The sequence below is a fragment of the Chiloscyllium punctatum genome, chromosome 45, assembly GCF_047496795.1.
Source record: "Chiloscyllium punctatum isolate Juve2018m chromosome 45, sChiPun1.3, whole genome shotgun sequence".
Taxonomy (NCBI): Eukaryota; Metazoa; Chordata; class Chondrichthyes; order Orectolobiformes; family Hemiscylliidae; genus Chiloscyllium; species Chiloscyllium punctatum.
Genome location: NC_092783.1, coordinates 65,839,217 through 65,854,041, shown reverse-complemented (window position 1 = coordinate 65,854,041; position 14,825 = coordinate 65,839,217). Strand labels below are relative to the sequence as shown.

The following is a 14,825-nucleotide window of genomic DNA, read 5'->3' as shown; positions in this document are numbered from 1 at the left end:
TGGTTAATTATTTAGTAAATCTAAAACAATTTAATTTTCACCTAACATTGAAAATAACAATTATTTGTCTGTTGAGTTCATGTTATTGACCACTTGATGTTATCTTCCAGCAACAGTGCGGCATGTAGTAATGCAGTGAGAAAGCCAGCAATCTCTTTGGCTGACAGTACAGATCTAAGGTAGGTCACAACAAAATAGTGTAGATGGGAAGAGAATTTTACTGATTGCATTTCTCTAATTTAGACTGTCAACTCTTTCATCGTTAAAAATTACGCATCAGTTTATAGTCCAACATGTTTATTTGGAAGTACTAGCTTTCAGAGCACTGCTGCTTCCACAGATAGCTGTGGAACAGGATCATAAGACACAGAATTTATAGCAAAAGATCACCGTGTCATGCAACTGATACAATATATTGAATGAATCTAGATCGCTGTTAAGTCTTCTATCTTTTAGAATGGGTTGCAGGTTTTGGTTCATTAATATGTAAATCTCAGAACTTCTTTCAAGTCACGTTCTCGAGATGAAATCTAGGTTTGTTCAATGTATTGTATCAGTTGCATGACGCGGTGATCTTTTGCTGTAAATTCTGTGTCTTATGATCCTGTTCCACGGCAACCTGATGAAGGAGCAGTGTCCCGAAAGCTAATACTTCAAAATAAACCTGTTGGACTATAACCTGGTGTTGTGTGATTTTTGACTTTGTCCACCCCAGCCCAACACTGGCACTTTCACATCATAACACTTCCACTGTTGTATGTCATAATTTCTTCAATGTTTGTAAAGTCTGTAAAGTTGTGCAAAGTTTTTACAATTGGTTTTAAAAGTGCCTTTTATTGGCCTGAACTGCATCTCTTCTGTTGTCATGACTTAATTTGAAGGATTTTTTTTTGGACTTGTTTTTTTTTCAGTTTCATTTACCATCTTATATAGGCAAAGGCATCAGTTTTGGTGGAGCATAGGCAGCTCTCTCATTAGAAAGAGACAACTACTGATGGTTTAACTTGAGGCTCACCGCGCTTCAGGTTGAAAAGGTGGGATCTTCATGGTAATCTCAGCCAGTGTGGGAATTAACCCATGGCAGTGGACACCATTCTGCATTGCAAGCCAACCATCTGGTCAACTCAGCTAACCAATCCCCTGCCATCTTATATATATCTTAGGGAAATAGGCAACAGATTATTATCCAAACACACAATTTACCAAATTTCTCTAGTTTTGTTCTTGTTTTTAATGCAGCAGATTGAGTGCCCAATGTCTTCATTATTTCTTGATGACTTGACTTGAAGTGAACATGATGTTCAGAATGTACTGTGAGCAGATCACAGCATAGGTGCTGGGATCCATTTTGTGGGTCATTGTTTGTTTTAGTCCAGTTTTAATGTCCTTGGCCCTGTATGCTGCAGCATTTCAAGTGGTCATCTAAGTACTTACTAAATGTTGTCATCATTCCTGCAGTGAGTTCCAGACACTGTCCACCTTCTGAGAAAAGATACACCGTTAATCATCTTCTTTAAACTGACAGAGGCTGCGTGAATTAAGTATTAATGGGGAACATTTAAGAGATGGTGTTCATTGCATCGTAAGGTTCAGGTTGATGGTGGCGAATGACGTACAGTTACCCAAAATGAGAAAAATCAGTTAGAGAGCAGACTTCAATGAGGTAAGAACAGAACGGGTCAGGATTGACTGGAATGAGAGCTTGATGAAAAGAACAGCAGTTGAACAATCAGCTACCTTTAATGAGATGCTATGGGTAAGTCAAGGTATGTTACTTCAAATGATAAAGATAGGGCAAACCAATCCAGAGCTCCCTGATAACAAAGGAGATAGAAATTAAAATAAAGAAGAAAAAAGTGACATGTGGCAGCTATCAGGTAGAAAATAAACTTTGTGAACCGAGAAATACTGAAGGTTCAGATGGAGATGCAAATATCGGACCAAAGATAAACTACGAGAAAATACTGGCAGCTAACATAAAGTCTTCAATAGGCGTATAAATAGAAGAGTGGTAAAAGGAGGACAAGATTGAGACCAAAAAGAGAGTTCATAGTTGGAGGCAGGGAGCATAGCTGAGATGTTAAATGAGTAATTGGTATTTGTCTTTACCAAAGAATGAAATGTTACCTCAGCCATGATGGTATAGGAGGAAATTGTCACAAGAGGGGTTTGCAATTGATAGGAATTATTGGATAAGGCTGTTGGTACTTGAAGTTTTTAAAGCACTTGGACTGGATATGATGAATCCAAGGATTTTGAAGAAATTGGCAGTGGAACTGGCAGGGCTGCTGGCTATAATTTTTCTCTTTCCTAGACTTGGATGGAAGTGCCAGAAGACTGGAGAATTCCAAACATAACTGCTTTGTTCAAGAAAGTTCGCGTCGATAAGACCAACAATATCAGATCAGTCAATTTTAACTTCAGTAATGAGGAAGCTATTAGTGCCACAACACATTGGGGTATTGTGCTGGAAATCAAACCTCACTATTCCCAGAGTCGTCACAAAAGCTAAACATTTTAACTGGTTTATGCAAAGGATCCCAAATTTCTGATTTTCAAATCTAAGTTGATAGAAAAACAGACCAGGCTCTGTACTTGGCAAGATTTGCTATTTATTATAAGTAATTACATTAGTTATAGATAAACAGTTAACAGGACTACTGAAAATAATAATCACTTTCTAAACTCCCCCTTGCATTCATAGACATACAGGAAATAACATTGATTATGGGTAATCTGGAAAACAGTTCCAGAGTCAGAGATGTACAGCTCAGAAACAGACCCTTTGGTCCAACTCGTCCATGCTGACCCGATAACCTAACCTAATCTAGTCCCCTTTGCTAGCACTTAGCCCATATCCCTCTAAGCCCTTCCTATTCATATACCCATCCAGATGCCGTTTGAATGGTGTAATTGTACCAATGTCCACTACTTCCTCTGGCACCTCATTCCAAACACACACGACCCTGTGCAGGAAAACGGTGCCCCTTATAAATCTTGCCATTTTCACCCTAAACCTATGCTCTCTTATTCTGGGCTCCCCCAACCCAGGGAAAAGATCTTGTCTATTTACCCTATCTATGCGCCTCGTGATTTTATAAACCTCTATCAGGTCACATCTCAGACTCCAACGTTCCAAGGAAAACAGCCCCAGCCTATTCAGCCTCTCCCTATAGCTCAAACCCTCTAACCCTGGCAAAATTCTTATTTTTTTTCTGAACCCTTTCAAGTTTCACAATATCCTTATGATAGGAGGGAGACTAGAATTCACACAGTATTTCAAAAGTGGCCCAACCAAGATCCTGTGTAGCTGCAACATGACCTCCCAACTCCTGTTTCCAATGCTCTGACCAATAAAGGGAAGCATACCAAATGCCTCCTTCATTATCCTATCTAGTCTTTGTTCACAAGATCTCTTGAGTTGGTTCTTGTTGATCAGAATATTTCTTCTCCACCTTTTCTGAATACTTCCACTAGTTTGCAAGATGAACAGGTGGCTGGTTCAGTATTAAAAGGTCTCTAATCTATCAATTAAAAAGTCATAACTTGTACCAAGTGCTGAAGGACAGATAAATTCTTTTTTTTTTCATGGTTAAAGTGGGTTTTGACTGCAGGGAGTAGAGAAACCACTCCTGAGCTGGTACAGATCTGGTTGCTTCTCTGTTTTGTGATCCCAGCAAAATGCTGTTCAGTTACCAAAATACCAACTACATGACTGTTGGTAGGCACAAACCCTTTGTCATTGATAACTGGCCACTAGCCCGTAGACATTTTTTTTCTGCCAAACAGGGCTCCATCTGATGACAAAGCCCCTCTGCTCCAACTTGTCTGCAAGAAAAAGCATCAATTACTACTTATTCAAGTAGAATTTTAAACTAGGCTTGCCATGAGTGTCAAGTTACTTTGTAAAAATTTCAGCAATCCTTTTACAACACTACTTTTTTAAAAAAAAACTAAAAATCACACAACACCAGGTTATAGTCCAACAGGTTTAATTGGAAGCATACTAGCTTTCAGAGCGACGCTCCTTCATCCAGGTGATAGTGAAGGGCTCGATTGTAACACAGAATTTGTAGCAAAAATTTACAGTGTGATGTAACTGAAATTATACATTGACAAATTGATTGTCTGTTAAGCCTTTCGTCTGTTAGAATACAGTAATAGTTTCACTTCTTTCATGTGTAAATCACAAAACCTTTTTTTTAAAGTTGCATTCTTGGATTAGCTGTTAACAATGGTGATAGTGAAGGTGTTAGCTCTGTGTGTGTGTGTGTTGCAATGGAAATCACCTGTAATGTGACATGAACCCAAGGTCCCGGTTGAGGCCCTCCCTATGGGTACCGAACTTAGCTATCAGCCTCTGCTCCGCCACTTTTCTCTGCTGCCTGTCCCGAAGTCCACCTTGGAGGATAGTCACCCGAAGTTCCGAGGCTGAATGTCCTGGACCACTGAAGTGTTCCCCAACTGGGAGGGAACCCTCCTGTCTGTTGATTGTTGTGCTGTGCCCATACATCTGTTGTCGTAGCTTTTGCTCGGTTTCCCCAATGTACCATGCCTCCAGGAATCCTTGCCTGCAACGTATAAGATAGACAATGTTGGTTGAGTCACATGAGTACCTGCCATGTACAAAGTGGAGGTGTTGTGGTGTCTATGTCCACAATCAGATTGAAAATGAAAATGTTGGTGAGGAAGATGCAGAGATACTTGAATCTAGACTAGAAGAGATTGAGTTCACAAGGAAGAGGTATTAGAAATACTGCAGAGTGTGAAAATAGACAAGTCCCTTGGACCGGATGGGATCTATCCTAGGATCCTCTGCGAAGCAAGGGAAGAGATTGCCGAGCCTTTGGCATTGATCTTCAAATCATCATTGTCCACAGGACTGAGGACTGGAGGATAGCAAATGTGGTTCCTTTGTTCAAAAGGGATAGTAGAAACAACCCTGGTAATTACAGACCAGTGAGTCTCACTTCAGTTGTTGGTAAAGTGTTGGAAAAGGTTATAAGAGATAGGATTTATAACCATCTGGAAAATAATAATCTGATCGAGGACAGTCAGCACGGTTTTGTGAAGGGTAGGTCGTGCCTAACGAATCTTATTTAGTTTTTTGACAAGTGACCAAACAGGTAGATAAGAGTAAACCAGTTGATGTGGTGTATATGGATTTCAGCATGGCGTTCGATAAGGTTCCCCACAGTAGGCTATTATACAAAATGCGGAGGAATGGGATTGTGGGAGACACAGCAATTTGGATCAGTAATTGGCTTGCTGAAAGAAAACAGAGGGCTGTAGTTGATGGAACATGTTCATCTTGATGTCCAGTTACTCGTGGTGTACCGCAAGGATCGGTGTTGGCTCCACTGCTGTTCGTCATTTTTATAAATGACCTGGATAAGGGCTTAGAAGGGTGGGTTAGTAAATTTGCGGACGACACGAAGGTCGATGGAGTTGTGGATAGTGACGAAGGATGTACTAGGTTGCAGAGAGACATAGATAGGATGCAGAGCTGGGCTGAGAGGTGGTAAATGGAGTTTAATGTGGACAAGTGTGAGGTAATACACTTTGGATGGAGTAATCGGAATTCAAAGTACTGGGCTAATGGTAGGATTCTTGGGAGTGCAGATGAGCAGAGAGATCTCTGTGTCCATGTACACAGATCCCTGAAAGTTGCCACCCAGATTGACAGGGTTGTTAAGAAGGCATACAGTGTTTTGGCCTTTATTAATAGAGGGATTGAGTTCCGGAACCAGGAGGTTATGCTGCAGCTGTACAAAGCTCTGGTACGGCCACACTTGGAATATTGTTTACAGTTCTGGTCACCGCATTATAAGAAGGACGTGGAAGCTTTGGAAAGGGTGTAGAGGAGATTTACTAAGATGTTGCCTGATATGGAAGGAATGTTTTACGAGGAAAGGCTGAGGGCCTTGAGGCTGTTTTCGTTAGAGAGGAGAAGGTTGTGAGGTGACTTAATAGAGACATACAAGATAATCAGAGGGTTAGATAGGGTGGACAGGGAGAGCCTTTTTCCAAGTATGGGGACGGCAAACACGAGGGGACACAACTTTAAAGTGAGGGGAGATAGGTATAAGACAGATGTAAGAGATAGTTTCTTTACTCAGAGAGTAGTAAGGGTATGGAATGCTTTGCCTGCATCGGTAGTAGATTCGCCAAGTTTAAGTGCATTTAAGTTGTCATTGGACTGACAAATGGGCGTACATGGAATACTGTAGGTGGGATGGCCTTCAGATTAGTATGACAGGACGGCGCAACATCGAGGGCCGAAGGGCCTGTACTGCGCTGTAATGTTGTATAGTCTATTGAACTTAAAAAGGACAATTTTTAACGATTTGGGAAAATTGGCTAATAAATCATAGGTGAGCTTCAGTGCAGAAAATTATGAGATGATATACTTTGATCAGAAGAACATTGAAAGACAATATACAGAGGAACCTCGATTATCCAGCATTCGATTCTCCGAACAAGATCGCAAGGTCTTGATGCTTGGCTAAATTGTGTTATCTGGCATCTGATTATGCAAACAGTCAATTATCTGAACAAAATACTCCCTGCCTGTGTCCTTTGGATAATTGAGGTTCCTCTATAAAATAGGTACAATTCTAAAAGGGTTCAGGAGCATAGGAACCTGGATGTATATGCACACAGACCATTGAAGGTAACAGGGCACATGGAGAGAGCACCAGTTACAGTAAGTAAAGCATTCAGTTTCCTGGTTTTATTAATCAGGGTACAGAGTACAAGTGCAAGGAAGGATATTGGGCTTGAATAAGACACTTATTAAATCTCAGCAGTTGTATTATGCACCTAATTGGACCAATAGAACCATAGAAATTATACAACACAGAAGGGACAATTTGGCCCGTCATGTCCATGCTGACCTAAAATCACCCAGGTGCCCTTTCTAATCCCATCCTCCTGCGCATCATCCACAACAATGCAACTTAGAACACTTAAAGTGCAGATCTGGATGCTTTTAAAAACATTTGGGTTTCTAACTCCTCTACCAACTCCAGGCAGCAAATTCCAGACACTTACCACCCTCTGTATAAAAACATATTTCCTCACATCCCCTCTGATCCTTCTGCAACTTTGTGGGCGGCACAGTGGATCAGTGGTTAGCACTGCTGCCTCACAGCGCCAGAGACCGAGGTTCAATTCCTACCTCAGGCGACTTTCCGTGTGGAGTTTGCACATTCTCCCTGTGTCTGCGTGGGTTTCCTCTGGGTGCTCCGGTTTCCTACCACAATCCAAAAATGTGCAGGTTAGGTGAATTGGCCGTGCTAAATTGCCCGTAGTGTTAGATGAAGAGGTAAATGTAGGGGAATAGGTCTGGGTGGGTTGCGCTTTGGTGGGTCGGTGTGGACTTGTTGGGCCGAAGGGCCTGTTTCCACACTGTAAGTAATCTAATCTAATCTAAACTTATCTTGAAAGTCTGACCCTGATTTTTGTATTCTCTGTAAGGGAATCTGATTTCTTCGGTCTGCTCTGTCTCTACCCATCACAGTTTTGTGTACCCTCAGTCATGTCGCCCCTCAGCCTTCTCTAATCGCAGGAAAACACCCCCAGTAGTAGCCTCTTACAGCTACAGTTCTCCAGCTCTGGCAACATTCTAGTCAATCATCTTTGCAGTCCAGAGCAATTATGTGTTTCCTGTAATGGGGTGACCAGAATATCATACAGTGCTCCAGTTGTGGCCTTGCTAGTGTCTTATACAGTTTCATCGTTATATTTATAATTTATGCCTCTGCCAATAAAGCAGAGCATTCCATTTGCTGTATTTACAACCTTATCCACCTATATTGCTATCTTTAGAGATCTGTGCACTATGTAGGGGTCTTTTACTTTATCTGTCCCTCTCATTATATTCCCATTTATTGTATATTCCCTTTTACTGTTTGACATCCCTAAGTGCATTAGCTCATACTTATCAGAGTTGAACTCTCCATCTGCCACTTTCCTGCCTGTAGTGATTGGAATGAGGTCAGCCAGATGGCCCTCATAGTATATGATAACCTGGTCCAATCAGGGAATTCTGACTAACAGATCTATATGGGAGCGTAAGGGATTCTGTTCACTCTCATAACAGGCTCCGAACTAGCTGGTTTGGGGTAAGCGTTTCTGGCATTATGCCAGTATGTGGAAAGAACGTGTACATTTTTTCTGGACAAACGCTATTGAGGCAGAAGAAAAGAAACAAGTAATTCTGACAATTTGTGGACCTGCATCTTTTTTGATTATTAGGAGCCTAACTTTCTCAGAGACATTAGATACTAAAATCTTTCAAAAGTTGACAGATTTATCTATGGAATACTACAAGCCCTTTACTCTAATTCTGAGACTTTATCAATTTTACTTGGCAGTTTGAGATCCAGGGGAATCCATATTGGGATTTTTGACGAGGTTAAGGTGACTGACAGAAGCATGTAATTTTGGTTTAACCTGAAGTGAGGTACTGAGAGACCATTTGGTAAGTGTGATTAATGATGTGACCATGCGCTTACTAGCTGAAGCCTTAGTGGACTTCAAACAGCTATGTCATTAGAAAATGTGGCACCTGGAGCTTATGAATTGCAGGGTATTCTGATGAAAGTGGACACCCTCGCCAGACTGACTGAGCTGAGGGAACATCACTTAAGCGAAGACAATTGCATAGCCTCACTCAGGACATATCCTGAACAGAGGGACTCTAGGTCAGCTCACAGCAAATCCACAAAATGAAACCAAGCTTCAGCCAAAGGGTTAAAATTCATTTGAAGATCTGGATGGGCAGGTCGTTGTAGTTGCTGCTGGTATGCAGATTCAAGACGGCAAAAGAGTCCCACTAAGCCTGAATTGAGTAAGAGAATCCATCCATCCCAGACCATTCCATAACCTCATCACCTCAGGGATCTCCCATCCACCGCCTCCAACCTCATAGTCCCACAACCCCGCAACGCCCGTTTCTACCTTCTGCCCAAAATCCACAAACCCGACTGCCCCGGCCGACCCATTGTCTCAGCCTGCTCCTGCCCCACCGAACTCATCTCTGCATACCTCATACCTCGACACGGTCCTGTCCCCATTAGTCCAAGAATTCCCCACCTACGTTCGGGACACCACCCATGCCCTCCACCTCCACCATGATTTTTGCTTCCCCGGTCCCCAATGCCTTATCTTCACCATGGACATCCAGTCCCTGTACACCTCCATCCCCCATCACGAAGGACTCAAAGCCCTCCGCTTCTTCCTTTCCTGCCGTACCAACCAGTACCCTTCCACTGACACCCTCCTTCGACTGACTGAACTGGTCCTCACCCTGAACAACTTCTCTTTCCAATCCTCCCATTTCCTCCAAACCAAAGGAGGAGCCATGGGCACCCGCATGGGCCCCAGCTATGCCTGCCTCTTCGTAGGATATGTGGAACAGTCCAACTTCCGCAGCTACACTGGCACTACCCCCTATCTTTTCCTCAGCTACATCGATGACTGTATCGGCGCTGCCTCGTGCTCCCATGAGAGGTTGAACAGTTCATCCACTTTACCAACACCTTCCACCCCAACCTCAAATTCACCTGGACCGTCTCAGACCCCTCCCTCCCCTTCCTAGACCTTTCCATTTCTATCTCGGGCGACCGAATCAACACGGACATTTACTATAAACCGACCGACTCCCACAGCTACCTAGATTACACCTCCTCCCACCCTGCCCCTTGTAAAAACCCCATCCCATATTCCCAATTCCTTCGTCTCCGCCGCATCTGCTCCCAGGAGGACCAGTTCCAAAACCGTACAGCCCAGATGGCCTCCTCCTTCAAAGACCGCAATTTCCCCCCAGATGTGGTCGACGATGCCCTCCACCGCATCTCCTCCACTTCCTGCTCCTCCGCCCTTGAGCCCCGCCCCTCCAACCGCCACCAGGACAGAACCCCACTGGTCCTTACCAACCACCCCACCAACCTCCATGTACAGCGTACCATCCGCCGTCATTTTCGCCACCTCCAAACGGACCCCACCAACAGGGACATATTTCCCTCCCCTCCCCTATCAGCGTTCCAAAAAGACCACTCCCTCTGTGACTCCCTCGTCAGGTCCACAACCTCCACTCCCGGCACCTTCCCCTGCAACCGCAAGAAATGCAAAACTTGCACCCACATCTCCCCCCTTACCTCCCTCCAAGGCCCCAAGGGATACTTCCATATCCGCCACAAATTCACCTGCACCTCCACACACATCATTTACTGCATCAGCTGCACCCGATGTGGCCGCCTCTATATTGGGGAGACAGGCCACCTACTTGCAGAATGTTTCAGAGAACACTTCTGGGACACCCGGACCAACCAACCCAACCACCCCGTGGCTCAACACTTCAACTCCCCCTCCCACTCCACCAAGGACATGCAGGTCCTTGGACTCCTCTGTCGCCAGACCATAGCGACACGACGGTTGGAGGAAGAGTGCCTCATCTTCCACTTAGGAACCCTCCAACTACAAGGGATGAACTCAGATTTCTCCAGTTTCCTCATTTCCCCTCCCCCCACCTTGTCTCAGTCAAATCCCTCGAACTCAGCACCGCCTTCCTAACCTACAATCATCTTCCTGACCCCTCCGGCCCCACCCCACTCCAGCCTATCACCCTCACCTTAACCTCCTTCCACCTATCGCATTTCCAACGCCCCTCCCCCAAGTCCCTCCTCCCTCCCTTTTATCTTAGCCTGCTGGACACACTTTCCTCATTCCTGAAGAAGGGCTCATGCCCGAAATGTCGATTCTCCTGTTCCTTGGATGCTGCCTGACCTGCTGCGCTTTTCCAGCAACACATTTTCAGCTCTGATCTCCAGCATCTGCAGTCCTCACTTTCTCCTAAGAGAATCCATTGGCCAGTATCCAGGAGAGTGCACACCATGGAAGGTCCACCTACAGCTGGTTTGGAACAGTTAAATTGCTTAGCAAAATCCGAATCAGAACCAATCAAAATAAAAGTCTGCTTAAATGATCACCTAGTTCTCTTTCGAGGTTGATCCAATGATGGTGTATCAGTGATTGCAGAACCAGTCTTAACCAAAATTTGCTCTGGACTCCAGTCCTTAAGTTTGTGTAAGACCCTGGCCAGGCTGAAAATCTATACTGGAGAATCCCTACAGAATAAAGGTACAACTTCAGTTCCAGTCTTGTAGAGAAGTAGCTGGTTCAGTTATAAGGCTCGGGTCAAAGCTTGATGGGGTAAAATTGGTTGAGAAAAATTCAACCTGATTGGCTCAACATTTGTCAGTTAGAAAATTGTTGTCTGAGTGAAACCATGATTAAAAATCTGGGGGTTTCAGGAAAGTCTGTGAGCTATCAAAAGAGCTGGAAAGCGAAGAAATCATCAAACCTGTGTGGAATGGGTGGCATCGGCCATACTAATTATGAAGTTCAACGGGTCAGTTTACGTTTATGGGGATTCTAAATAAATGGTAAACCGCATTTTGCAGCTGGGTAAATACCCAATTCCTCACATAGAGCATTTGGATGCAAAGCTGGCGGCGTGCTGTCCTTCATGAAGCTGGACATGAGGCAAGTGTAATTGTAGTTGCAATTAGATTGCTTACAGTGTAGAAACAGGCCCTTCGGCCCAACAAGTCCACACCGACCTTCCGAAGAGTAACCCACCCAGACCCATTCCCCTATATTTACCCCTGCCCCTAACACTATAGGCAATTTAGCATGGCCAATTCACCTAACCTGCACATTTTTGGGCTGTGGGAGACGCAGACACTGGGAGAATGTGCAAACTCCACACAGAGTCGCCTGATGCGGGAATTGAACCCGGGTCTCTGGCGCTGTTAGGCAGCAGTGCTAACCACTGTGCCACCGTGCCGCCCATAGATGAGGATTCCCAGTGCAGACTTTGAAGGCAGGCTCAAAGAAACAGCCCACAGCTTCACTTGATACCAAGCTGTCCCAGTTCCTGTTAATTTTAGGACTACACCTCCAACAAAGTTGCTTCTGGGGAGAAGACTCTGCACCAGGTTGAACTTGATCTTCCTAGACCTGGCAAGGAGAGAGTGAAATGGCCTCAGGAATACCAAGGGTGAATGCATTACTCCTCTAAGTGACAAAGAGCGTTTTTTTGAAGAGGCGAAGTTTGATGTTGAAACCACTGGACTGGCCCTGCATAGGTAAGAGGCATGGTTGATGTGAGGACAGGTCCCATGACGTAAAACAGTCGGGTAGGAGAGATCGTCCTGACCAAGCATGTGGACCACCTGAAAGCTGTAACCTTACAAACTGGGCAGGAGCGATACACACCTGTCCCTCAGAACATCCAGTAAAGCTATCAGACCATGTCGGTTCTCCCCCTTTGTTGAGCGTCACAGAAACGTCTGAGGATGAGATGGACATGGCAGATGTTGCAGCCTCTGCCATTACTGTCCAAAGAAGAAGGGGAATTTCTTCCAAGACATGAGCTATGGTCAGCTACATGTTGCCAATCTCCAAGGCAGAATCAGAGAAACCTGGTGTGAAAACACACCTGGAGAAGGTGCGAGAAGAATGGGCCGATGTCCAGGACTTACAGGGGGAGGGATGTTGTGATTGGAACGAAATCAGCCAGGTTGATCTTATAGAATGAATGACCTGATTAGGACTGTTAACATGGTCCACTTAAGGAGTCCTGGCTGACCGCTATAAACAGGAATGTCAGGTATTCTGCTCACTGTTAAGAGTCTCGGCTCTGAGCTAACTGGGTCAGTATCATTATATATAGACACGTAAATAAAGGGTGACTTGATGGAGGGATACTGGGCTTTCATGTAGTTATTTTGCTGTCCACTCCTCCAAACCATTTATGCCATTTCTGAGCTTACAACTATCCTCTACAGTATCCAATACATGGCTGCTGTTTGTGTCATCTGCAAATTTCCCAATTGTCCCCCCACATTCAAGTCCAAATTATTACTGTACAAATCAAACAAAGGAGTCTCAGCACAGACACCTGTGGAACATGACGTGAAATAACTTCCCATTTGAAAGGGGAGTTATTGACCATTACCTTTTGTTTCCAATTTTAGGTCCAATTCAACATATTACCCTGTATGCTGTGGGCTTGTACTCTTGACCAATCTGCCATTTGGGATCTTGTCAAATGCCTTACCAAAATCTCAAACAAACCATGCTGACTATTCTTGACTAGTCCATGCCTTTCTAAGTAACATTTTATCCCAATCAGTTTAAATAGTTGGCCACCACAAAGTGAGAATAATTGGCGTATAGTTTTTTGGTATTTCCTTTGTAGCCTTTTTAAACAATGGAACTATATTTGCATTCTTCCACTTCTCTGCCACCTTACCGATGTATAGTGAAGATTGGAAAATAATCCTCATTATTACAGTTGTGATTGACGAGAATGATTTTGGGATGAGAAACTTCTGTGATGTGTATAGATTAGAGAAGATAGGACTATTCTCCTTGGAGAGAAAGTGGTTCAGAGAAAATCTGATACAGATTTTCAAATATGAGCAGGCTGGATAGAGTGGATACGAGAAATTGTTCTCATTTGTAAAAGGAACAAGAGTGAGAGGGCATAGGTTTAAAGTGATTTGTAAAAGAAGAAATGCGCAATATGAGAAACATAGAACATAGAAGAATACAGCGCAGTACAGGCCGTATGGCCCTCGATGTTGTGCCGATCCAAGCCCACCTAACCTACACTAACCCACTATCCTCCATATACCTATCCAATGCCCGTTTAAATGCCCATAAAGAGGGAGAGTCCACCACTGCTACTGGCAGGGCATTCTATGAACTCATGACTTGCTGAGTAAAGAATCTACCCCTAACATCTGTCCTATACCTACCACCCCTTAATTTAAAGCTATGCCCCCTCGTAATAGCTGACTCCATACGTGGAAAAAGGTTCTCATGGTCAACCCTATCTAAACCTCTAATCACCTTGTACACCTCTATCAAGTCACCCCTAAACCTTCTTTTCTCCAATGAAAACAGCCCCAAGAACCTCAGCCTTTCCTCATACGATCTTCCTACCATACCAGACAACATTCTGGTAAACCTCCTCTGCACCCGTTCCAGTGCCTCCACATCCTTCCTATAGTATGGCGACCAAAACTGCACACAATACTCCAGATGCGGCCGCACCAGAGTCTTATGCAACTGCAACATGACCTCAGGACTCCGGAACTCAATTCCTCTACCAATAAAAGCCAGTACACCATATGCCTTCTTCACTGCACTATTTATCTGGGTGGCAACTTTCAAAAATCTGTGTACATGGACACCAAGATTTTTTTTTATTTCAAAAATATACTTTATTCATAAAATGATTTGATGGTCTGTACATTGGATCATGCCATACATATGTCCACATTTACAAACACAGATTCGAATTTATCCTTGTCATTTACAATCCTGTGCATTTTTCAATCTTGTACATATACATATATTTGGCTGAGGCATCAGCAGAGCCCAAAAAAAACGTCTGCATGGGCCCCCTGTTCTTCTTTAGGCAGGCCGATCTTACACGGTGGTCTTTCCCCACCGCGCCTTGGCGGCAGCTGCCCCAAGCTTCAGCGCGTCCCTCAACACGTAGTCTTGGACCTTGGAATGTGCCAGTCTGCAACACTCGGTCGGGGTCAACTCCTTCAGCTGGAAGATCAACAGGTTTCGGACCGCCCAGAGAGCGTCCTTCACCGAGTTGATGATCCTCCAGGCGCAGTTAATGTTCGTCTCGGTGTGAGTCCCGGGGAACAGGCCGTAGAGCACGGAGTCCCGCGTCACGGCGCTGCTCGGGACGAACCTCGACAAGCACCACTGCATTCCTCTCCAGACTTCCT

At 44.2% G+C, this 14,825-nt stretch overlaps 1 protein-coding gene across 3 annotated transcripts in view; it reads left to right on the top strand.

The window, feature by feature from the left end:
* The window catches only part of LOC140467524 (striatin-interacting protein 1 homolog), a 188,609-nt gene that overhangs the window by 44,970 nt on the left and 128,814 nt on the right, over nt 1–14,825 (top strand). For 2 of the 3 annotated variants that reach the window (XM_072563967.1, XM_072563968.1), the window contains exon 6: nt 111–179. The exons of the other annotated variant lie outside the window; for it this stretch is intronic. In XM_072563967.1, the coding sequence (XP_072420068.1) occupies nt 111–179 (69 nt within the window). The remainder of the gene's footprint in view (nt 1–110; nt 180–14,825) is intronic. 3 annotated transcript variants of the gene reach the window in all.